Raw genomic sequence first — 25618 nt, 5'->3', positions numbered from 1 at the left:
GAAAGGTGCTGTTTAGGTGTTTTTTTTTGTAAAACTCTCTAAGACTGGATCCCAGTATCATAGGAGATCCAATACAATTATATTTTAGCTGATTTATTAGTGGTTCTAGTCAAATGATTGCAGTGTCTGTGGACTAATCCCCTGCCAGCTAATAACCTGAAATGTGCAATCCAAATAACACCTAGATCCAGATAGTTAAATGACTGCAATGTGAGTTACCATTGGTTTTGGTGTATATGCATACAAGTCTAGTGGGGTGAATTTCCTGTGTTTGTTACATTTCTCTCTTGGCATTAAACCGTAGTGAATTCATACTACTGAAGGCATCTCTTTACTGCAAAGATAGTTACTAATGTTGATTAGGATGAGGGATTTGAGCCCTTTTAAGTAGGAAAAATGAGCATAGTAACATTCAAGAAAAAGATTTTTAAAGATGACTGTGAATTGGATATTTGGTGGATTGAGAGTTCAGAGAGAATCTTGGATGGTTTTTTTTTAAAAAAGTCTTGTGTTCTCCCTGGGAGTGCAGAAGAAGTAACATAAAGAACTGTTAGGGTTGCAAAACCTTTGGCCAGATTCAGAAAAAATATGAAAAGCAGGAGGGACATTAAGTCAAGCAAAACAATCCATTGAATGAACTGAGGTAATATGTTCTTTATTTGGATTATGGAAAGTTAAGCTATGCTGATGGAGTTTTATCAGACTTAGCCATTTTATATGTTCACTTACTATAAACTAAAGCAGTTTATCAATTCATATATGACCTTGTCTTGCCTAGTGTTTTTTCAGCCTGCTTGCAGATGGATTGAAAGAGCGCACTTTCTAAAAAACATTATTCCAGAAATTATCTCTCAAGGGTGTGAATAGCACCATATTAATGCAAGTTTGTTTATTTCTTTCATGTTTTAATCTTGAACGAAGCAGTTTCTGCTCTTGGGTTTATTATTCCAAAAACATTAAATTATAAATCAATACCATGAGAATATCATTTAGTTTCTGCCTTTTGTATTTAGATAAATGTAAGGGGAATCTAGATAAGTACGTGAGGAAGAAAGAATAGAGAAATATACTGATAGTGAGATGAAGTAAGGTGACAGGACGTTTATGTGGAGCATAAATACTAGCATAGGCCTGTTGGGCTGAATGGCCTGTTTCAGTGCAGCAAATACAGTGCCTTGATGAACAGAGGCAAGTGTTAAAGCTTTTCATCTTGCACTTAACAGGACAGATTCGCAAGAACACCAAATCTCAACGGGAACAACAATCTATACTACATGAGAAGAGGATGCTGATTGTTTAGCAGGTAGACTCTGGTGAGAGGCGTTGCCACAGAGAATGCACCAGGGAACAGTTAGTTGCCAAGCTTTTGTTTAAATTCAAACCAAGCAGGTAAACTCTGGTCAAGGCCATGGTACAGGGAATGGCTGTCCCCCAAGCATTTTTTTAGTTGAGAAAGGTGCACTGTGTGGGCATGTCCTTTCTGTTTGCAAAGGACAAGGCCCTGTTTTTGAATACATGTAGCTTCTAGCATGCAGTAAGTGAGCTGCATTGAGAACCTGACTGATAACTTTAAATTAGTTGCTGCTGTAATACATAGCAGAATCATGATTGTTTAGTAAGCGTTGTCCAATCGCAGAATCACATCTAATGTTGGACACTGTGTTCTGAATTTTGCAAACACGGGCTGGTTGAGTATGGTCAATGCTTTGCCTATTGTGAACAGCCAAAGGGTTGTGCTGTTTGATATGATCCACCAGTCATTGAGGCGTACGGCCCACATGCCTGTCATCACAGCGACACTGAAATTTATATACCGCATTACTCATTTGTGTGGTAGGTGGAACGTCTGTTTAGCTTGACGCAGCATCCTGTTAGTGGAGAATACCACTTGTGTTGCTACAGCATAGTAGCAGCATGGAGCAGCTAGCTTCACATGTTCAAATTTTTGAGGCACTGTACTCTTCCAGAGTAATCTGAGGTAGACTGGGCGCTTTTCAGAACCGAAAATGGCAGCCTTAGGCCCATTCATGAGTTTGCATGATATACAGCGAGCAATGATCTGATCGGGGTAGCCATTATCCCACAGGATAGCTTTGATGCACCCTATTTCAGCATCAAGCTTGCACGGTAAGCAAATGGCTTGGGGACCAGTTAGGCCAATTTTATAGTGCGTGGAACTGTAGAGGTCTCAAAGCATATACTGACCTTTGAAGGTGGGCTTGCGGTGGATAGTGTAGTATTAGGATGTTCTGGACTGTAAGGGTTAATATGGGATTGGGGAAACAGTATCGCCCACATTATGTGGAGAGTCACATGGATATAGTAGAATGTAGTGGTGAATTTGGTAGAAGTTGGCATGAAGATAGGAGATAACATACAACCTGGTGGCAGCAGATGATGACTCCAAAATACCTAAGAATAAAGAAGAAACTGCATTCTGACCTGAAAGAAGTGTGCCTAACTTAAAGACCTCGAATACACAGCCGGAGATTGCCTAAGAAGCTCCATGACAGGCATGGAGGCTGAAGGGCAGAATAAAGATGCACTGTGCAGCGTAAGGAGACTCCACCAGCGCACGTGATGGTCCGTTTCGAGACCTGATTGAAAGCCAAGTCAAAGGACCTAGCCAAATTTCAAAAGGGCAAGCAAGCTCCCAAAAAAAAGGCTGAAATAAGCTTTTAAATTTGGCGCAATAATCAGGCAGCACTGGCAGGCCGATTGTTTTAATGAACATGGCTTGAATAATGCTGCAGCCCGGATCCAGAATCAGACCCATAACAGGTGATCGTGCGTGAATGGAAAATGAAAAAAAATATTTAAGGACAAGTCAGAGCAAAAATTTAGCTTCAATTCGATTCTCCAAGCTCAGGAAAGCAACTAGCTGGCCAAAACGATTTGTCCAAAAGATTTTCGGCAGAATTGCTGAACTTTAAAACAGCTTCGTAACCATGATGGGAGCCCACCAAACCCTGATAACCCCGGGAAGAGGGAAAAAAGCAGACTTAAAAGCTGTATTCCCCTGTGCTGAAAAGAGCCATGGGTGGTAAATTAACACTGCCAGACCAATTAAGGCAGATGAAAGGGCTAGGCCAGGCATAAAATTGGGTGTTAGGGAGGAGATGATTTTTAAGATATGTGATAGCATCAGGCTTGAACAAGAAAACAGACCCTAAACAAGTGAAAACACAATTATATTCAGTAGGTCCAATTGCTAATGATATCATTGCCAGACAAGAAATAAATGAATCTTCCAATAACTAAAGAGGTCATGAAGTCCTTTGACACCTACCTTAAGTTGAGCAATAAAATTTTGGAGCGAGCAAAATTTAACAAGAGAGTCCAAAAGCCCGGAGAGCCTGTAGACTCTTTCATAAATGAGTTATGCAGATTGGCTGAAAGCTCTGACTCTGGTGACCTTAACTTGGACCTCATAAGAGACTGAATAGTAATGGGAGTGGCTGATGATACACCATCAGATGTGCTCCAATCTAAAGAAGATCCAACTTCGGAAAAAGCTGCTCAAATTGACAAACATTTGGAAATCCACTAGGCGAACGATCCATTTTGCGTGCCAAAGTTAAACTGTGGTACAGAGCAACCCCAACAGCCCAACTCAAAGCAACAAAAGGGCGAGGAGACTCCAGGTCAAGGAAAGCAATATCCAAGCAAGACACAAGATGGTGGCAGACCATGTCAGTGCTTTGGTGCCAGAAGACCTCATAGGTGTGGCCAGTGTCCAGCAATTACTGTGAGGTACTTTTACTACAATTGCATGGGACACTTTGGAAAGATGTGCAAGTCCAAAACCTCAAGACGTGCAGAAGATTCCAAATGAGTCCATAAGATAGATGAGCCCCACCAAGAAGTCATGCATTAATACTTGGGAGAAATTAAGGATTCCAGATTTACCTTTTGGAATGCTGACATATCTGTAAATGGTCAGCTCATAAATTTCAAGTTTGAGCCAGAGTGACGGATCGCGAACCTTGGCTAAAAGACCTCTGGCAATGGACAGCAAGTCATAGGCATGATTTAAGAACTGCTCCAGTATCATAACATGCAAATAATTGAAATTCTGTATGTCATCTGCAATCAACCCTGTTCTATCTTGAGCAGAGATGCTTGTGTTGCCCTCAACTACCTCAATACAGCAGAAGACGTCAAAACAACCACTGTCAGCAACTATGCTGAATTGGAAACTCAAGATCCACCAGTGTTAATAATGATTTCAACTGGGACTTCAGTTTGGAATTGTCCTTACTCTTTGCAGAGGCAGTTATTGCAGGTCCTTTGTAGAAGGCAGAAAATACTCTTCTTTGGTCAGACCAATCAAACCTCCAGATGAGCACCAACATACTTAAAACAGAAGATCCAGAGGAGAAGGAGCAACAGCAGAAGATTGAGCCTGAACTTCAGAGTCAAACAGTGGCTGTCACAGGACCAGCAAAAGCTACATTAACGAAGCTGGAGCTTCAAGCTCACACGCACAACATGAAGTTGATCCTGGAGCAACCATCAACTCACCAAGACAAAACTCATGCAGGCTCAGGTGCACATGAAGAAACAGAGCAGAGCATTAGAAGCCAAACTGTAGGTTGAGCTCAAGGATAAGGAACATACAAACATAAGGGATATAACCTGCAGCTTCAAGAAAGAACATGGTGCACGCCACTGGAAAAAAAAATCCAAGTCCATTCTATGAATGATTGGAGCGAACATCCCCTCCAGAAGGAGAGGGATAAGCCCATGGAATCTGACCAAGTAAGACAGATTGTCACAAAGAAAAATACAACACCAAGGAGCACAAGAAGTGAACTATATGTTGACGCTTGAGTATTTGAAACATCAATTATTACAAGCCCAACTCCAGCCCAACAAAGTCAGCCCAAAGCAGTTGAGACTACCACTCCTCCAAAGTTAAAAAGAATGCAATTTGGAAGGGTCATAAAGCCCCCAGACTATCTGAATCTGTCAAGTCAGAGACATGGGGAGAGAACAGTAGCATGTAAATATTATTGTAAATACTTCTGTGTAAAGACTTGGGGGGAGGTGTTGTATTAAGGTGTTTGGGACTGGGGAAACAGTACTGCCCACATCATGATGTAAAGAGTCACATGGGTGCAGTAGAGCGTAGCAGTGAGTCTGGTAGAAGTCGGCATGAAGATAGCACCTAATCAGGACTGTATGCTACATGTATGTATATAATTGTGTTAATAAAGTTATTGTTCAACATACAAGCCTCTAGATGACTTCATGCTACCTCATACAACCATACAACAGACAGTCGTAGAGAATATTATACTGTGTTTTATCATGCTATACTCTAGTCTGGTCATTTTTGTGTGTATGAATACCTATACTGAGCTGCTTCCTATAAAGGCTGATAGGACTAGGGGTGGAAGAAGAAATAGAATTGAATTTATGTTGTTGTTTAATAATTACTTAGATTTACAGAGCTTTGGTAACATTCCATCTAGTGTGTGATAGATTAAGGCAAATCACACTTTTCTTAATTGGCACCAGTTTAGTCTGCCTCATTTCTGAAGTTCCTAAAGTTTACCATGAGTGATTATAAAGTTCATTAGAGTCTGTTATTGGCTGCAACAGGCTTTGGAATGTAGTTACTATGGCTCTAAAGGAATAAGAACTGATTTTTTTTATCACCCTTCTCTTCCTCTTGAAAATGTAGAGCTTATGAGCTTGCAATATAAACGACAATGAAAACCTTGGTGAAAGTGCAGCAAACCAACAAGGAGGCACTATCTCTATGTGTGATCTCATTGGATATTGAAATGGCAGGTTTTCAGCATTGAAACGTAGCCCTTTTTTGCAGATGGTAAGGAGTGTGGATTTACAACTCCCAGATTAATTTGTATAGCTTTGCACGTGTAAATTGGGAAAAAGTAACCTTCATATGTACCAATTCTAAAATAATCCTTAAACTCAATTAAATTACAATATTTTCAATGTGCAGGAGAATAATTCCAGATGCTGCTTTTCTTCATTTTTTGCAACCTACTGCTCTCATGCTATTAAAGTTTAGAATTCTTTACAAGCAAAATGCATTCAGTGACCACTGCAGTAAACCTCTTGAGAACTGTATGTATGTTTTTACTTTGGCTGGGGTGCAAAAGCCAATTTCCTAATTGTTTTCAGGGCACCTCTGGAGGGAAAAACTGTTCTGTATCCCAGGAAAAGTATTTTGTTTCAAGATTTTAGCGCAAGACAAATTATGTGTGTACTGCAATCATATTAACACAAATTAAGTTGCCATTGCACGTTCCTACCAGCATGGTATACAAAGAATCTACTGCAACCTGACAACTGTTCAGCAGTGATGATGGAGCCACAATTGAGAGTTTTGTTTTTCGTTGTTGTTAGAGGTTCCTATGACAACGTTTGGGAGCTGGTGCAAGAATATTTTTGCAAAGAGTGTACTGCGTTTAATTTGAGAAACACTCAACATTTGCCAATCAAGTCCTCCAATAAAAATTAGATTTGCATATATCCTGCCAAAACACGCACAATGATTGTGAAGTGCATCACTTACCCAAAAATCACCTCAACTTATTCTCCCACATATATTTTGGACTTACACTTCCACCTTTATATGACATCAGGCAGCCATCATTCAACGAGTGCAGTATTACCTATCAGCCAGGGTGAAGCTGCATTTTGAAAAAGCAACAACATGTTCATGAAAAATGAAAGTGCTAAGCTTCCACCTGTGGATTCCTGACATTAAATATGAGCTGCCAGGGAGCAGAGCTTTGTGATATGTCCAAACTCCTTTTGTTAAGTTACAAGTGGCCACAATCCGGAGTACAATTCTGGTCTGGATGCTGCGCATCACATTCCACAATACCTGCTAAAAGCCTGACTGTTTATTTTATTACACTTAATAAGTACTTGTTTGCTTGCAAGCAAAATGTTTTGGCTGTGTTTGCACATGGCTGCTTGCTGTGTGATTTCAGTTCAAAAAAATTTTGTGAATTTTCTGCACTCAAGTATAAGCAAACTAGCCAGTCACATTTATTGATAGAATTGGTGATCAATTTCATTCTCCTTTATTCATCATTCCTCCCTCCACTGCCCACCACACCACCTCCCCCTGCGCTGCCCCCCCCCACCCCCCCACCCCCCATCCAGTTCCCCTGAAATACTGAAATAAACCCTCCTCTTTAAGGATGGAACAGTGTAGTTTAAGAATGTCTGCACACTCAACCCACTGGCCGGTTCAATTTGGTGGTACCCGATGTCTCATGTTCTATAATTCCCTTGAAGATATAGCTCAAGTTGGCAAATGTGCCCATTGGGTGAACTTTAATGTAAACTGAAGTTGAGATTGGAATTTGGAAAGTTGCATAACCTAAATTCTTGTGCTGTAGTTTTAAACAGAACTTTTCAGTCATGCTCCCTTTCCAAATTAGTGTTTTGTTACATAATCACATGACAGTCTTTTTGGGAAGGGTCAAGTCTGTTTTAAAAATGTTTATTTGAAATGCCACACAAACTCATCCATAGGTACTAGTAATGCCATGTTTGGTTTTAAATTTGCCCATTTATATATTTTATTTCTGATAGCCAGGAGGCTTCTCTGATGTTGCAACCAGTATTTTTAAAATCCATGAACAAAAATACACTCGTTTGGCATTGCTTCATGTTGTATTTGAAACGACAGACATGCTATGATACAAACTGACCTTGTTATCCTCTTGTGTTTCATGTGATACATTTTATCCTGTTCTGGTATTCTTCCACCCCACCAGACTTCCTGAGAATCATAAACAGACTTCCACTTCTCTTGCTTGCAGATTGTTTAGTGAATAGAATAACATCCTTTCAGCAATGGTGGATCTGACAGCAAAGGAAATGGGCCTGACTGTGTTTTACCTTCTTTGTTTCACACATAGATTCATTAAAATGATTGCTCTGTTTTTTCCCCTTTTCATCATTGCAAATCTGTGTAATATTCCCTAAACTATAACACTTCATCTGTCTATTGTTATACTTATTACTGAAGACGTTATGTAATTATTTTGTCAAACACATGATCCTTAGTTGAGAATTTTATTTTGCATGTTGAGCTAAATTAGCTATTATGTAAAAATGCAGTACATTTAATCTCCACTGTATTGGAGACCTTTGATAAATAAATTTCTCATTTTCCCAAGAAAATAATGATGTTTAAAAACCCAGTAGGTGCTATAGATGTAAATTTTTTTTCTCCGCTTCCAGGCATTTCCTTAAATCCTTCTCACCTCAGCTCCAAGTGTAGAGCTTGTGGATGGCTTTGATACTAAGACAATATTTTCAGCTGCCTCTGCTGCTTTCTATCTCTCACCCACTCCCCAGCCTACTGATCCTCTTTTCTAGATTCTCCTGTCTCCCTTCATGCCACCGCTGAGCTCATCTTGCCATGAAGCCCACCTCTGTCAGACAAGGTCAAGCTTTTTGTCCAATGACTCCATTCCCTTGAAGCTGCTGGTCACCTGACTTCCCTTCCTAGCTAGTGTGCCAGTTGACATTTTAAATAGTTATCTTTTCTCTGGTGCTTTCCTCCCCCCATTTTAATTCCATCATCACCCCCTTTCTCAAAAAACAAGTCCTCAATGCTTCTTTCCTCTCCTCCATCACCTCCAATGTTCTGTTTCCTTCTCAGGCAGTATTTTAAACAACTAACTTGAATTGTTAGACTTCATTTTCTGTTTTATAGCAATCTGAGATGGGGGAATGATGCCCAATGGTCACATACTAAAAATGTTGTACATTATATCCTAACTGATGTTTGTTTTTGCAGAACTGACTATTGCCAAGATTGAGAGAGTTGCTAATGGAAATAGATTGTGTATTTATGCCTGTACCTTTGGCTGGAATTAACCTTGCAACAATAGGATTAAGAGCTTGTAAAAAAAAAAAATTCTTGTGTTCATTCAACCTGTCCATAATTCCAGAACTAACCAAATTTAATATTCAGAAAATGTTTTTAGTTGCCATTCCTGAAAGCAAGATTTTGATTTTAAGTTAACCTTATTTGGAGGTGAATTCATTTTCATGTGTAATAGATTGGACAGGAAATTAGAGATTTTTTTCTGGAAAAGGAGTGGGAGTGGAAACAATATGCAACTCTGCAGAATATAGGTTCTACTATGTAAGATTAAAAATACAACTGATAAGTGACAACTGTTGTCTTTTAAAAATAGTGAAACTAGCATCCCGATTTACTCCTGTTTTTTTTTTGCTGGAGGGAAGCAGGGGGCTTGTTAGTGTTCCAAAAGTTATTACCTGTTTCATCGTGAATTATATAATGATACCATTATAAATGGTTTATGATTGTAAATGGGTTGTTTTTGTCTTGAGCAGAAATTGGAGATCTGGGAGAACTGCAGACACTTGATGTCTCAACCAATTACTTGACAGCATTGCCAGAGAGCCTCCATTTATGCTTTTCCCTGCAGTATCTGGCAGCTGACCGGAACCACCTTAAGGATTTACCTAGACAGCTTTGCATGCTTCAAAACTTGAATGAACTCTCTGTTACTAGCAACAGTTTAAAATGTTTACCACAAGGTGAGTTTCAAGTATTGTTTTGTTACCGTGGAATACATGTCATTTTGATTAATAACATTTTTATGAAGTGCCTGAGGACTATTTTGCAACTTTATCGGTATATATAAATGCAAGTTGTTTCTGAAACTTACTATCTCCATCTAATCTTTAATCATGGAAGATTTCAAAGGTGACTTTTACTTTTGCTATGGTTTCACATCTGTTAGCTTTTAGCTTTTGTTTGGGATTCTTGTATGGTGATTCACTATTTCAAATCCCAACTTATAATAGAATAATTTAAAACATTTAGCATTTTAAGTTAAAGTGCTGGTATCATGCCAGTAACAATGTTTATCACACATCCCGTGACAACTTGGCAGTGGGCAGCATCCATTTTGGTTTTAATTATTGATTTTTTTCATGTACGTTGCAAATTCCTAGAACACAATCTACCTCTGTTATATAACTTCTGGGGATGTGGGAGAATTTTCTGTAAAGGCATTCTAGGTGAGAGAATATTTTTGTAGTTAGATTCTTCAGTATCATACTCTAATTATCAGGGAGTTATTTGTATAATAAAAAGCTCATCTTGCATTGAATCTAGTAAGCTTCCATCAGATCAATGCTGTCCACAGATGATTTTTATTTTGGCTAATTTAGATTCATCATCTTCATTTAAAACAAACACTTGAAGAAAAAACAGTTTTAGATACATGAAGCAGATTTTAGGAAAATCTAAAATTGGACAACTAAGTAGAGTTTGTATTTTTTAATCAGATTACATTTTCAGAAACAACTGTGAAATGAATTACCAAGGAAGTTGCCCTTTTAAAATGTGTATGGCTTTAATGACCAAGACTGGATTTTAGCAATAGCTAAGTAAATGTACCTAGATTTTTTGACCATACTTACTATCTACCCAATCATGAACAAAAATTAGAAATTCTATGATATGCAATCAATAAAATATTTTGCTAATTTGCTGAATTGAGAAGTTGAAGTTTTCACAGATTCAGGATGTTATATTACAGCTCACATTATGTGCGTGGTATGGAAATTGGCCAGGCTTTACTTCTTGAGAAGGTTCCTTGGGGATTGACTGCAAGTGTTTAAGGAGAATATAAATAACTTGAACATTATTTGATGTCATAAATTCAAATGGGGGCTGTTGATTCAGAAATCTTTTTATATATTTTTCCATTTCTCCTGTTGCCATGCCAATAATGGAATAATGAAGTGACTTTGTAGCAAGAAGGGGAAATATCTGCATCGAATGACAGTTGTGTCTCATGCTGGCAAGGCCACATTTGTTGCACATCTCTCATTAACCTGAGAGGTTGATGCTGGCCTTTTCCTTGAATCACGACAAGTCTTGATGCTGATGGTTTTCACTGGTAAACTGCTGAATTATGACCCAGTGATGAGGAAGGAACAAAGGTACTTGTCCAGGTCTATAGCATGTAACTTGCAGGAGATCCTGCAGGTCATCTATCTGGAGGGTGAGTTGGTTTCAGCAAGCATAGGTCATGTGGCATGAGATGATCCACTCCAGGGTGTCTTGTTTTGCTTTAGATTCAGTTCGGGCCTTTATTCTGGATTTACATCTTCAGCATTGGGAAAAACAACACATTTTTCATAGCTGCTAAACTTGCAGTGTGAATGCACCCTGGTGCCCAAATTGTTACCATATTTTGGTAAAGAATCCTTTTCATTGAAGTTTTCATTGTATTTGAAAGGTATGAACCCCCATGAAAGGTACACAATGATTTAATGCATAAATACAGAATATTAAATGAATTCCTGATCTTATTAATTCGTCCAAGACTTTTAACAGCTAACGCTGAAACAGCTATAAGTTTCACTTCAGTTTACAGCTTATTAGCTAAATAAATTATCAATCGCAGATGGAAATGAGCCATGTCTAAAGTGGTCATCTGTTTCATTATTTCTTTAACATTTCACCTGTGAAGTGTGACCAGATAGTTGATTTGAAAATTATCACATGCATTCCAAGTTGAGTCAGTTTTGATTTTGGTTGTGTACAGACATGTTACTTTTACTTGCCAGAATGCATTAAGCCCTGTATTGTGTAATAGTTATAAACTTATCATTTTGTTACAATGTAAAAGAATTGCTTCAGACTGAGTTTTTCTCAACTTATTGATTAATGCTGTTATTATGTTCCCTGTCAAAGGGAACATTTCCACTGTAGCAATTGATTATCATTAATTGTGCAAAGTATGGAGATTGAAAGTCAAGTGTGAATAATTCATTTTTTTTAAAGGCTGTAAAGCGACAAGGTATTCAGAGCTTAGTTCCTTTATTCTCAGGCGATAAAGCTGACAGCTTAGATCTTCTGCAAACCGACTGTACTTTTCTGTGGTAGGTTAGTAGGGTGGAAGGTGGGTTGGAGAGTAATTGGGTCAGGTAGGGAGAGGTAGTTGGGTGGTGGGGGATAATTAGGTCTGGTTGGCAGGAGTGGTTGGGGATTAGCATGGTCCAGAGTGGTAGTTGGGTTGGGGGGATAGTCAGGGGGTGGGGGGCTGATTGTTGGATCGGGGTGAACCGGTTGGGCGATGGGTGATGGTAGTCAGTGTGAGTGATTGGAGGGTCAGTTCTGTAGTTACCCTGAACTTAGACTAGGATTTTTGTAAGATTTCCGGGGTATCTATCCAATTTCAGAACTATCCAAAGTCTCCAACTCTAACTGGCCTGATCTTGAGAAGCATGCATCAGAATGGGCCCTGGAAACCCGTCAGAATATTCACCAGAAATGAAATATGCACATACGCACTTAAATAGGCCAAATCAAACCCCGAGTTCAACAAAGATGTCGGAGCAATAGCTAGCTGCTTTATGAAACGAAATTGCCCAATGTTGTGGCAGAAGGCCAAGATCGATATGAGACTTAGAAAACCTTAATGTCAGTTTCCAGTAATTCAAAAATTCCAGCGGCAAAAATATGAGCACTCATTATGTCACATTTGCAGCATGGATGAAATTCCCGTGAATTATCATATGCCCGGCAGCCAAACTGTATAGTGGAAAGGTTCAAAAACAGTTCTAGTGAAAACAACAGGATGTGAAAATACAAGTTTCATAGTGGTACTAGGCTACATGGTTGACTGATTGAAATTAAAGCATATGGTAATTTTCAAACTTAAAACCATGTTGAAAATCAAGTTTCCCACAGGAGTTTTTGTGCGTGTCAGTGGCGACAGTTGGATGGAGTGAAGTTGTGGATCGATAATGTGTGGAATAGGCGTCCTGGTGGCCCACATAAAAAATGCAGCTTATTTAGTGGGGGACCTGTTCTTATCACATGTAACTCATCACATCAAGAGGTGCCTGCAAAGAAATAACACCCTAGTTAAAGTTATACTGGGCATCTCATGTCCATAGTTCAACCTTTGGATGTGGACCTCAACAAGGCATTGAAGGATCATGTTTGCACTGAATGGAATAGGTGGATAGTTGATGGTTAAAAAAAGCCTTCATAACAAATGGAAATATATGTGCAGCCTCACTTGATGTTTTGTGGTTTCATCAAATTGTGGGATGCACAGATTGTCACCAGATCATTCAAAAAAATGCTGGATATTTAATTCAGTGGATGGAGAGGAAGATGATTTGTTGTAGAAGGATGGTTCTGAAACCTAAAGTGTCAAATCTGTTGCAGAGTGGGATCCTTACGATGATGCCATAGCCAAAGTGAGTCAGAATGAATTTGTTGAATTCTTTGCGTAAGGGCAATGAATTTGATGGCTTTTAAAATGTTTTGATTCAGTCAAATAAGACACATTGATTTAATCACCAGTGTTTCTTTTGACATTTCAAATTGGCAACCACCTGCACCAACTTTGGTTCACAATTTATACTTGGCATATAAGTCACTCTTTGAAGCCTCGAAACAAATCCCTCCCAAAAGGACTTATATGCCTGATCTACTGTGTTCCTCCAGTGGAATTTCTAGCTCAGGCAGTAAAGCTTGCTTCTGTTGTGATCACCGGCTGTGAAATCCCACCATATACTGAGACAATAGTAATTTACAATGCATGTGATTTCTTGTTAATTAGCCAGCGTAGATACTTTCTGGGAATTACTGCTGTTCAATGCTTTACAAGACCTGTATAAGAGTCTTTCAAAGGCTACTGCCACAGCGAATGAATGGTTTCACCTTGATCTCCTAAAGTGCATGAAGTTGATACACCTATGGAGCAATTTAAGCCATTAGGTGAAATCTGGATGCTTGTTTCTATTCTCTGAACACAGTAGCAGATTATAGGCTTCATTGTCTGATACTTTCCATGTTATTTTGCAACAATACTATCTGATTTCAGTGAACATGAAAGGAAGTCCCCTGCGGGATCGGGGTGGGCGGGCAACAAAACTTGTGTCATTATTTCATGCCACTGTTGAGACTGGGATCAAAGTTTGGACTTTCTTAACTGATGTTTGAGGTTCTGAAACAGTGTTTCATTGCCTGGATTGATCCAGAGTTGCTTCACGGTATGCTTCTAAATTTGTTGCAAAGGTGGTGGTGATTTTGCTGTACACTATAAAGGAGAGGGCGCTTCCGCTCATGAGCCAGTGCAGTTGGAGCTGGATGCAAATGACAAAGAGACTTGAGTAAATAGCTGGACATGAAAGTGTGGCATAGGGCCTCACTCCAAGTGATATTTTTTCCACTAATGGAATTACAAGCCTGTTATGGTGCAACACAACTGAGAAGTGACAAGATAGAGCAGATATTAACAGTAGCTTCCTATTCTCCTTCCACATTACATGAACTTTCCATAGTTCCCAAACATTCAAGCATTTGTACTTAATCCTAAAACCACTTCTACATTTTGGTGAACTTCAGGATCTGGAAAAACAGGAGCAATTGGCTGGGCTTTATTAACACTTGAGGATGTCATATGAATTGGTAGTACTGAAGGGTCATTCTGGGATTTTATATTTATAGAAACATGTAATGCCATTGCTTTGGCGAAAACTCCAGAGAAATGGCATTAAAAAAAAACTTTCTCTTTCTTTCGAGTGCTAAGGAATGCACACTCCAACAACTCATTGATACCAACATCCAGGACCCTCCACCCTTTCCCACCTCTCTGACCCTATCCTGTCTTCTAATCCCAGCCCTGGCCACGTATTCTCCATACCCCCTGACTTTCCCCTGTCTGATGCTGAACGTTCAGTACTCAGCAAAGGACTCAGTTTCATACCCTTATGCCCTCACCTCAATGAATTCCGGTCTCGGCACGATGCTGAACTCTTCTTCCGCCGCCTTCGTCTCCGTGCTCACTTCTTTGGGCAGGAGTCCTCCCCAAGTTCAACAGATCCTTTCACCTGCCTCCAGTATTCTCCCTCTACCTGGGCCCCTCCCTCTGGCCTCTTACCTGCTCTTGATCTTTTCGTTGAGAACTGTCGGCGTGACATCAGCCGTCTCAATTTCTCTGCTCCTCTCACCCACTCTAACCTGCCTCCTTCTGAATCGCCGCACTCCATTCTCTCAGGTCCAACCCTGACTTTGTTCTCAAACCTGCTGACAAGGGTGGTGTTGTTGTTGTCTGGTGTACTGACCTCTACCTCCCAGAGGCTGAGCGCCAACTCTCAGATACTTCCTCCTGCCTCCCCTTGGACCATGACCCCACCACCGAACATCAAGCCATTGTTTCCAGGACTGTCACTGACCTCATCTCCTCTGGGGATCTTCCTTCCACAGCTTCCAACCTGATAGTCTCCCAACCTCGGACGGCCCACTTCTACCTCCTCCCCAAAACCCACAAACAGGACTGTCCCGCTCGACCGATCATGTCAGCCTGTTCCAGCCCCATGGAACTCATTTCTTCCTATATTGATTCTGTTCTCTCTTCCCTTGTCCAGTCTCTTCCCACCTACATCTGCGATTCCTTTGATGCCTTACATCGTATCAACAATTTCCAGTTCCCTGGCCCCAAACGCCGCCTCTTCACCATGGACGTCTAATTCCTCTACACCTTCATCCCCCACCAGGATGGTCTGAGGGCTCCTCACTTCTTCCTTGAACAGAGGCCTGAACAATCCCCATCCACCACCACTCTCCTCTGTCTGGATGAACATGTTCTCTCACTGAATAATTTCTCCTTAAACTCCGTCTCACTTCCTCCAAATAAAAGGTGTGGCTATGGATACCTGCATGGGCCCCAGTTATGCCTGTCTCTTTATAGGGTATGTGGAACATTCCTTGTTCCATTCCCACTCAGGCGCCCTTCCGCAACTCTTTCTCTGGTACATCGATAACTGTTTTGGTGCCGCTTCATGCTCTCATCTGGACCTGGAAAAATTTCTTAATTTTTCTTCCAATTTCCACCCCATCATCACTTTCTCCTGGTCCATCACTGACACTTCCCTTGATCTCCCTGTCTCAATTTCTGGTGATAGACTGTCCACCAATATTTGCTACAAGCCCACCGACTCCCACAGCTACCTCGACTGCAACTCCTCACACTCTGCTTCCTGTAAGCACTCCATCCCGTTCTCTCAGCTCCTTCTCCTCTGTTGCATCTGTTCCAATGAAGCCACTTTCCAAAACAGTGCTTTTGACTTGTCTTCATCCTTAACTGAGGTTTCCCACCCATGGTGGCTGAATGGGCTCTCAACTGTTTCCAACCCATCTCCCACGCCTCTGCCCTCACACCTTCCTCTCCCTCCCAGAACCATGATAGGGTCCCCCTTGTCCTCACTTTTCAACCCGCCAGCCTCCACATTCAAAGGATCGTCCTCTGCCATTTCCGCCAACTCCAGCATATCGCCACCACCAAACACATCTTCCCTTCACCCTGTCTGTCAGCATTCTGTAGGGACCGTTCCCTGCGGGACACCCTGGTCCACTCCTCCTCAACTGCCTCCCACTACACCTTCCCATGCAATCACAGAAGGTGCAACACCTGCCCCTTTACTTTCCCCCTCCTCACTGTCCAAGGGCTCAAACACTCCTTTGAAGCAAAGCAGCACTTCACTTTCATTTCCCTCAATTTGGTCTACTGCATTCCCTGCTCCCAATGCAGTCTCCTCTACGTTGGAGAGACCAAATGCGGACTGGGTGACCGCTTTGCGGATTACCTTCAGTCTATCCGCAAGCATGACCCAGACCTTCCTGTCTCTTGCCATTTCAACACACCACCCTGCTCTCATGCCCACGTGTCCATCCTTGACCTGCTGCAAAGTTCCAGTGAAGCGCAACACCAACTGGAGGAACAGCACCTCATCTTATGATTAGACACTTTACAGCCTTCCGTACTTAACGTTGAGTTCAACAATTTCAGGTCATGAACCCTCTCCTCCACCCTCACCCCTTTTTGACCTTTTTTCAAATATTGATTTTCAAATTTTTATATATATGTGTTTTTCCCACCTATTTATTATTATTTTAAAAATTTATTTCCATTCGTTGTTTTATCTCCACCTTTTAGCCTATTTTGATCTTTTCTCACACACCATCCCCTCCCCTCACCCCACCATCATTTGGGCCACCTGTCACTTGCTCATCCTGCATTCTACTCTTAATGTCACCATTAGCACCAACTTTAAGCTGGTATCACCGCCACCAACACCCCTTCGACTTCTTGTTCATGACATCTTTTGCAATCTGTCCTTTGCCTCCACCTATCATTGGCCTCCTCTCCAACTTCACCTGTCCCACCCCCATAAACAGTACATATTTCACCACATTTTTACTTCTCTTTAGTCCTGAAGAAGAGTCATATGGACTTGAAACGTTAACTCTGTCTTTCTCTCCACAGATGCTGTCAGACCAGCTGGGCTTTTCCAGCAATTTTTGTTTTTGTTTAAAAAAAACCCATGCCATTTCTCCTGAATTTCTGTTGGGAGATCAGAAAAACTGCTGCTGAAATTTCCAGGAGGAAATTGTAAATCCCAAAATCTCTTCACTGCCCATGGAAATTCTAACTCATGGTTAGTTTAATAAATGACTCCCTCAGTCTCGACTCCTATGATCAAAAGTGACCTAATTAAACATTCAGAAGTTTGTTTTGCACTTGCAATCAATCCTTTCGTCGTTACAGAATTGTAGCGTGTCCCTGGCACGCTCTGAACGGCTGTTCTTGATATTAATCAAGAAGATTTCTATTATTTTACAGACATACAAGTGTACAGCAATGTCCCCTCTAAGCTGTGCGGCCAAGCAGTAGTCAACAAGTTCTTGCACAGGCCGTGCACAAGTTGGCCCCTTTAAGCTACATTGCATGCGCTGTTATGCAAAATATTTAAAAGGGCTATGTTCTTAAATAAATCGCCTAAGCAGTACAAAAAAATTAGCAGGTACATTGGTCGGTCTACAGTTAATGGTTTATATTGTATGTTAGATTTTTATTGAACAAAACAGAGTTTTATGCTTTTCTACTCTGCTCCTAAGAGACCAGAATTGCAAACAAAAAGTGCTGGCACACAGGCACTTCCACTTAATCAAAAAAAAAAGGCCTGGATATTAGCTTGAATATGAGCTTTTAATTGAATAAGGCTGTTGAAAATCATTTCCCAGGTGGGCTTCAAAATCATTTGGAAAAGGAAAGGAAATTAAATTGTGTTGCAGCATAAGAGAAGAGTGTTTTCATGTTGTACACTGGGAGAATAATCTTGATGATGCATACTGGGAAATTCTGCACCCTATCCATATTTCAGTTGTAACATCCAACAAATTTCTGATGCATACCTTTTGTGAAAAGTATTCGCTTAAGCATCAGTGCTTTTGTGAGAGGCTGAAGCCTTGAAGCACAACCCTTATCACAAATACCCTAAAAACACAAAAGGAAATTTTATAGTTAGTCCTGTTGTGAGGTGCCTAAATTTTTAATGCTGTTACGTTTGAAACCTTAACTTGGCCCCTTAATCAGCAGGCTGAGGGAAAAAACTACAGATGAAAAGAATGGCTGGTAACTTTTCACTTAATTTGATTTGTTGAGTTTCAGTTTTGGAACATTTTTGAGACTGTGGTTTTTTATTTTAGCCCATTTTAAAATATAATGTCAGATAGTAGCAGATGGGAATGGTTTTTAATGTTAATATAGATATAATAGTATTCACATAATAAATACATATATGTAATATAACATTTAATTAAATGCCCCAGATTTGTATACATCTGAGTAGTCACAAGGTGGAGAGACAGCAGGAGGTTCACTCTACTAGATTTATTTCCTCCCTGTTAGGATGCACCTGCCATTCATTCTGTACCTTCCCACAACAGCATGGAATGCGCCACATGGAGAATGAAAGCACAAATCCACATCCTGTATGAAAGTGGCACAGAATGTTAGAGCTTCAGCATGCTGTGCCACTGCACCTGCTCATCATGACATAATTTTTCTTCCACTTAGGCCGTTTCATAATATTCATAATATGAAGGTAAAGAGAACTTCAGTGTCTGATGCCTTGATTGTTACAGGGATCCAGTCACCTACTCTCTTCAATATTGTATCTTCAGATTGATGTGACTCTGGGCTCATATCCAATTGGTTTAGGGTTTGCAATTATTTCCCTTGCACCAGATATTTGAGAACATTTTAACCATAGGCAACAGTTGTCTCACTTGGTTTCAGAAAGTCATTCTTATTTTGTACTCATTTGTTAAACATCCCTCCTTTTGACCAGACCTGGTGGTATTCAAACCCACCCCCTACGAGGTATCAGTACCATGGCAGTAACATACTCTCGGGGAAACCAGTGTGCTTCACAGCATGAAGTCTGATAGATGCACAAGAGTACTCTGGATTTTAGTTGCTGATTTCTCTGTTTACATAGTCACTTGAGGCCTGCATTGGCCATCATCCCATGTTTAACAGCTTCCTGAGGTCTTTAAATTTTGGCTTCAAGCAATCCATAATACTAAAAACCTTCTTCTATCTTATCCTATAAACTGCTAGAATGTGTACAAGGCTGATTTTATTTTCCCCTGCTGGGGCTTTTATGTGTTTGTTTTATTACAGCTATCCTCTTGGGTGTATAATTGCTTTTGGAGTCTACCTATGTATGTGGAAGATCTCATCTTGAAGCAAATATTGCTTACTGTAGTCATTTTGTTTCTCCAGGGGAGATTTCTGTAGAGAAGTATAATCTCACCTTTCCCTGTCATATTTCTTCTCCAATATTTCATGGGCCTTAAAATCTTGGAGCAATCACTGCCCAATCTTAATTTTGTTACAGTTGTGTCGCCATTATTGCTGCCGCAGCTAGAGAAGTGCAGTGCTTTTGAGATCAGCATGCCAGCCATAACTCAGATTATATCAATTGCAGTAATGCAGTATTCACTTACAATTTGATTCTACCCATATTAATTTGTGATTTTGGAGTGTGGGGCAGTAACAATGAAGACATAATGTATGTAGATCTTCAGTCAGAACAATTTATCAAAGTATAACCATTGGAAAATATGAAATTATATGTAATTTACTTCCTGTGTTGGGAGGGCGTGTATTTTATAATTTTTGAGTCTTCATAACACATTTACTTGTGTCTGTGATCATTGAGTCTCCCATTTATATTGTGACTGAAATAAGTGATGATCATAACTAGGTTTTAGTTACGTGTTTATGCCTGTTTTTATCCTTATAATTTTTTTTCCTCCTTTTAAATTTCTCCAGTTATGTTGTGGGAAACATTCTTTCCAATCACAAACCAGCAAATAAAAATACAATAACCATGGTAAAGGCAAAAACTGGGTCTGTCACTTGCTCATTCTGCTTTCTACTCTTAATGTTAGCATTAGCACCTCCTTTAGCCAGTATCACTACCATCAACACCCCTTCGACCTTTTGTTTATGACATCTTTTGCAATCTCTCCTTTGCCTCCACCTAACACTGGCCTTCTATCCAGCTTCCCCTGTCCCACCCCCCGTTAAACAGTATATATTTCATAATATTTTTACTTCTCTTTAGTTCTGAAGAAGAATCATACGGACTTGAAATGTTAACTCTGCCTTTCTCTCCCCAGATGCTGTCAGATCTGCTGAGTTTTTCCAGCACTTTTTGGTTTTGTTTCAATAACCATGGTAATTCTTTACCAACCCTTTGAGGTACAATCAAAAATAGAAATTCACAGTCGTAAGTTAAAGACTTACCTAAACTTAGATCTGGCAACACATCCTTTCTCGTTTATTTTATACCCACCCTGCATCGTCTTTCGCAAATAGCATGATGCCCTCTGTTGAGTTTCAGAATAATCTTTTTATCCCCTCCACCTGCATATTCCCAATCAGCCAGTTGATTCCACATATTTTGAGGTCCGACACAAGGACACCAGTGAACAGCATGCACAGAAGAGTTAAATGTTTAAAAAAGAAACTGCAAGGCTGAGTTGCATTTGTGAACTGTATCTCCCTTTGTTCCTTCACATTCATTGAAATGAAGTGGAGAATGAGTGAGTAGTGCAGTCTTTGAGAAATAGCAGCTACAACATAGTTATATTTAGCATGAAAACAGAAAAGGAGAAAGAGCATTTATTGATAGGGTAAAAGACAAAGTATATGGAGGTAGGAAAAGATTGGGCCCCAATTAACTGGGCAGTTCAATTAGCAAACAACAATGGATTAGAATAGGAAAACTAATTATATTGGGGGTGGAGAACAGTATAGACATAGTTGTAAGATGAAGGGGGTGCCCAAACAGTTATGTGCCATAACCGAAAGCAAACGAACCTAAAAGGTACATGCTAAAATTGGAGTAGTAATACTAAAAACCATAAAAGATATAGAAGGTACAGTGGGAAAGTTAAAAGGGAGATTGGAAGGGCATATGTGAACTGTGTGTCTCCTTTTGTTCCTTCACATTCATTGAAATGAAGTGAAGAATGAGTGAGTGGTGCAGTCTTTGAGAAATAGCAGCCACAACATAGTTACATTTAGCATGAAAACAGAAAAGGAGAAAGAGAATATGAAAATGACTAAGTTAAATAAAAGGAAACAGGATTTTTCTAAGCATATTTTAAGTAAAAAAGAATAGAAATGATAGGACTGTGTTGTAATGGAGTAAAATCTAGCTGTGGGGCATCAAAATATGCCCAATAGATGAAAGTGAGAATGATGACTGCTAGTGGAGAAATAATTGTAGAACAAGAGCGGGAAAATAATTTGTACTGAAAATAAAGTAAAACAAGATAGGCAAGTCACTGGTTCCTGATGGTATATGTTGCAGACTGTTGAAGGAAGTCAGTGAAGGGATAGCAAAGGCTCTGACCAACATTTTTCAGCTCTTATATGATAATATCAATGAACTGGAAATAAGTCAATATAATCTTGAAAACCCAGTGTTGGTAGAAGTAGGTAGTTTGGCCCAAGTGGTTTTCTGACCTTCTCAAATTTTAAATCCTAAAATGACAAACTTCATGCATGTATTTAACTAAAGAATTGCCTGCTCAATTCACATTAACTTTATTGTGATTTTTAGATCTTTAAAAGAACTTGTAAAATAAATAATAATTTAAAGCCCATCTCCTTGTTAGTAATTGCAAGGTCCTGGCTAAGAAATTGAAACATGTTCTTCTAGAATAAATTCAGGGGCACCCACATTAAGGTGGACATATTAAGCTTCAAATGATAAATGACCCAGTTTTAATGTATTTGTTCATGACGCTTATGCTCATTGAGAGCAATGCATGGGAAAATGTGAAATCAAACGTTATCAGCACTACCAACTGACCAAACTCAGGACAGATCTTGTTTAAACAGCTTTAAAAAATTGCTCTGATCATCTCCCCCAAAATTAACATTGATTTATCATTCAGAGAGTTAACAGTCACCTCCGATTAAGTCATAGTTGATGATTTACAGGGACATCTATACTACCTTTGAACTGCAACAGGAGTTTTGAATGGAATTCAGTGCTGTCTAGAATTGGGTCACTGCCAAGTGTCCACAATGACAAGGTTCAATAGCTCTTTGCTGATCCTTTAATCTAGTGTTGTTTTCTTCTTTGCTTTGTTTCACTAATTTCAAAATATGAGGAAAACAAATCAAGCAACTGAGGGTAATACAAGTATAAAAAACAGTACTTAAGGATGAGGAGTTCATCTTTTGGTCTGCAGAGGGAAAGAAATGTAACTGCTTTGCCAGCAATCAAATCAAAATGGAAGAGTCATTCAGCAGTTTTCTAGCAAGATTTCCAAGAAGATTTAGTTCACAATGACCGGAATGGTTCTGATTAAAATGGAACTGTCATTTTTAACATATGAAAACCTACATCAATGTGGTTCATCATTATTTTATAAGTAAATTTCTCTAATGGGTGTCTTTTTTTCAAGACCTAGGGCGATATCCAGAACTGCAGTACGTATATGTAGATAACAACCTTCAGTTATATGGACTACCATCTTACCTGTATAACAAAGTTATTGGCCACAGTGGGTAAGAACAGTTTGGTACCTTAATATGTTAGTAATGAGCTACTATTCAATGATGCCATAAGTACAAAACACCATCTTAACGGACTAAAAACAAATTGCAGTTACCACAGTTCATCAGTAGCAGTGGTCAAATTCTGTGGATGCAAGAGTAGAATCTGCGACTGCTGTTTTAAAAGCAACCAAAATACTTATGCAGCTATTATCCTCAGCAGGAGTAAATTCTGAAGGTTTGGACTGTGTCGATTTTCAATGTGCAGCCTTTTAATGGATACCTGTGCAAAGTAAAACTAGAAACATAATTATACTTCCATCTGTTAATAAAAAGTTCTTATACAATTCATGAAATGTTTAATTATCTTTTGGCGTGTTTGTTCTCTTTTATGGTGTGCATGGAGTAATGGATAGGTATTGAGGGAGTTGCAATATAGTCAAGTAGGCATGGGATTTAGATGAGGTCATAAATTATGTCACGGGAGCTTGAACATGTGTTGCCCAAGGCTTGGGATTGTCACTTCCTTTTAATTATCTGTTATTTTCCCAATAGAGAACTATGAAGCTTAATTTGGTCAAAAGGGTTCTGATAAAATCCTAAAAACCAGAAAGCAAAGAGACATACAGACATCCAGTCCTAGAGAGTTAATTATTGCCTTGCTTTTTTTGTGGTTCCATGCTGCGGGGATATTGGAGGGTGTTGCCTGTGGAGGATAAGTATGATCATGTGATTCTTTTCTGGACAAAGGACATCTTTGACTTTCACTATTGCCAGATCATGACTTCTCCATTTCATGTGCTTTAAGTGTTTCCCACTGAGTGATCTGAATTGAATTCAAGGTGATCCTACAAAAAAACTGCATGTAAATAAAAACAATTTCTTTTAGAAATACTCTATATAAATTTTGCCAGCATAAGATCTAAAAACTGAGAGGTACAGTGAATATAAAACAAAACAAGGAATTGCTGGCACTGATGTCATCTCCATTGAGATCCATGCACTGGAAGAAATCTCAGAACGAACTATTGAAATGTACTCTCCTTAAGCATTTGTTTCCCCAATGAATTAATTATCTGACTCGTATATTGAGGTGAAAGGGCAAATGAGTATTATGTGAACATTCATTTCAAATGATATCCATAATGCAACATGCATTATTGTTTTCATTGTTTGAGTGATTTATTGTGCCTTCCATACATTTTTCAATGGTTTTATGAATCAGATCATTAAGTAGTGAATTAATATATTAATCTGCTTTCAGTGAGCTTTCGAATTATTAGGCTGTGGAACCCAAATTAAATACATATGAAATTTTTAAATATTGGTCCAAATTTTGCTGTAAAAATAACAGTAAGGCTAATGGTGCTCGCCATCACTGAAGTGCAAATTGGACAGCAACTTTTGTCAACTGCACATAACGCAGTTAATTGTGGAAGTTGGGAAGTTGCAGTCTGAAATCCCCTGCTTCGCCAGAAGCTCTGTGGAAATGGAATTGTGCCAAGAGATTCTCCATTTAAATTGATGGAATGGTGTGAAGTTGGTATACTTAGCCGCTCGTTACCCTTTAAACTCATGGAGTCATGGAGTGTCACAGAATCATTTTGGCATAGGAAGAGGCCTTTTTTTATCCTTTCATGGGATGTGGGCATTGGTGGCAAGGCCAGCATTTGTTGACCATCCCTAATTGCTCTTGAATTGAGTGGCTTGCCGCAACATTTCAGAGGGCAGTTAAGAGTCAACCACATTACTGTGGATCTGGAGTCACATGTTTGCCAGACTCAGCAAGGGCAGCAGATTTCCTTCCCTAAAGGACATTAGTGAGCTAGATTTTTTTTGGACAATTGACAATGGTTTCAGGGTCACCATTACTGAGTCTAACTTTCCAATTCCAGATTATTAATTGAATTTAGATTGCACCAACTGCCATGGTGGGATTTCACCCCCTGCCCCAAAACATTAGCCTGGGCCTCTGGATTACTAGCCCAATAACATTACCATTGCCACTGTCTTCCCCATTTGGCCCATTGAGTTCATGATGCCTCTGCAGAAAGATCAAACAGTCCCATTCCCTGCACTATCCCCATAGCCATACAACTTCATTTCACCCATTCAATTTCCTTGTGAAATCATTAATCATTTCTGTTTCCAGCACTCTCATATGCAGAGAGTTCCAGGTCATTACCACTCACTACTTATATAAAAAAAAGTTCTTCCTCACATCTGTTCTATATCTCACTGAAAACCTTGTGTCTCCTAGTCCTTGCACCATCAGCTAATGGGAACAGTTTTTCTTTATGTACCTTATCTACACCTTGTCATAACCTTGGACCTTTATCAAATCTCCCCTCTATTTCATTGCCTCCAAGGAGATTAACCCCAACTTCTCTAATCTAACCTTGTAGCTCAAGTCTCTCATCCCCGGAACCATTCTAGTAAATTTCCTCAATGACCCTTTAAGTGTAGTGACCAGAAATGGACACAGTGCTCTAGTTGTACATTAACCAAAGTTTGAAACAGATGATGCATAAATTCCTGCTTTTGTACCTCTATTTATGAAACTGAAGATTTCATGTGCTTTGCTAATTGCTCTCAATATGTCCTGCCACCTTCAAAGATCTACACAAGAACCACCTCTTCCCCTCCCTCCAGTCCCTCTGTCCTTCTGTACTCAGAACTATGCC

At 39.6% G+C, this 25618-nt stretch overlaps 1 protein-coding gene across 10 annotated transcripts in view; it reads left to right on the top strand.

Moving 5' to 3' along the window:
• lrrc28 (leucine rich repeat containing 28) overlaps nucleotides 1–25618 on the top strand; it is a 66237-nt gene that overhangs the window by 18851 nt on the left and 21768 nt on the right. For all 10 annotated transcript variants that reach the window (XM_041175258.1, XM_041175259.1, XM_041175260.1 and 7 more), the window contains 2 exons: nucleotides 9364–9570; nucleotides 22844–22946. In XM_041175258.1, the coding sequence (XP_041031192.1) occupies nucleotides 9364–9570; nucleotides 22844–22946 (310 nt within the window). The remainder of the gene's footprint in view (nucleotides 1–9363; nucleotides 9571–22843; nucleotides 22947–25618) is intronic.

Source organism: Carcharodon carcharias, chromosome 26 (assembly GCF_017639515.1).
Source record: "Carcharodon carcharias isolate sCarCar2 chromosome 26, sCarCar2.pri, whole genome shotgun sequence".
NCBI classification, from domain to species: Eukaryota; Metazoa; Chordata; class Chondrichthyes; order Lamniformes; family Lamnidae; genus Carcharodon; species Carcharodon carcharias.
Note: the sequence above shows the minus strand (reverse complement) of the source record. Positions and strands in the feature narration are given on the sequence as shown.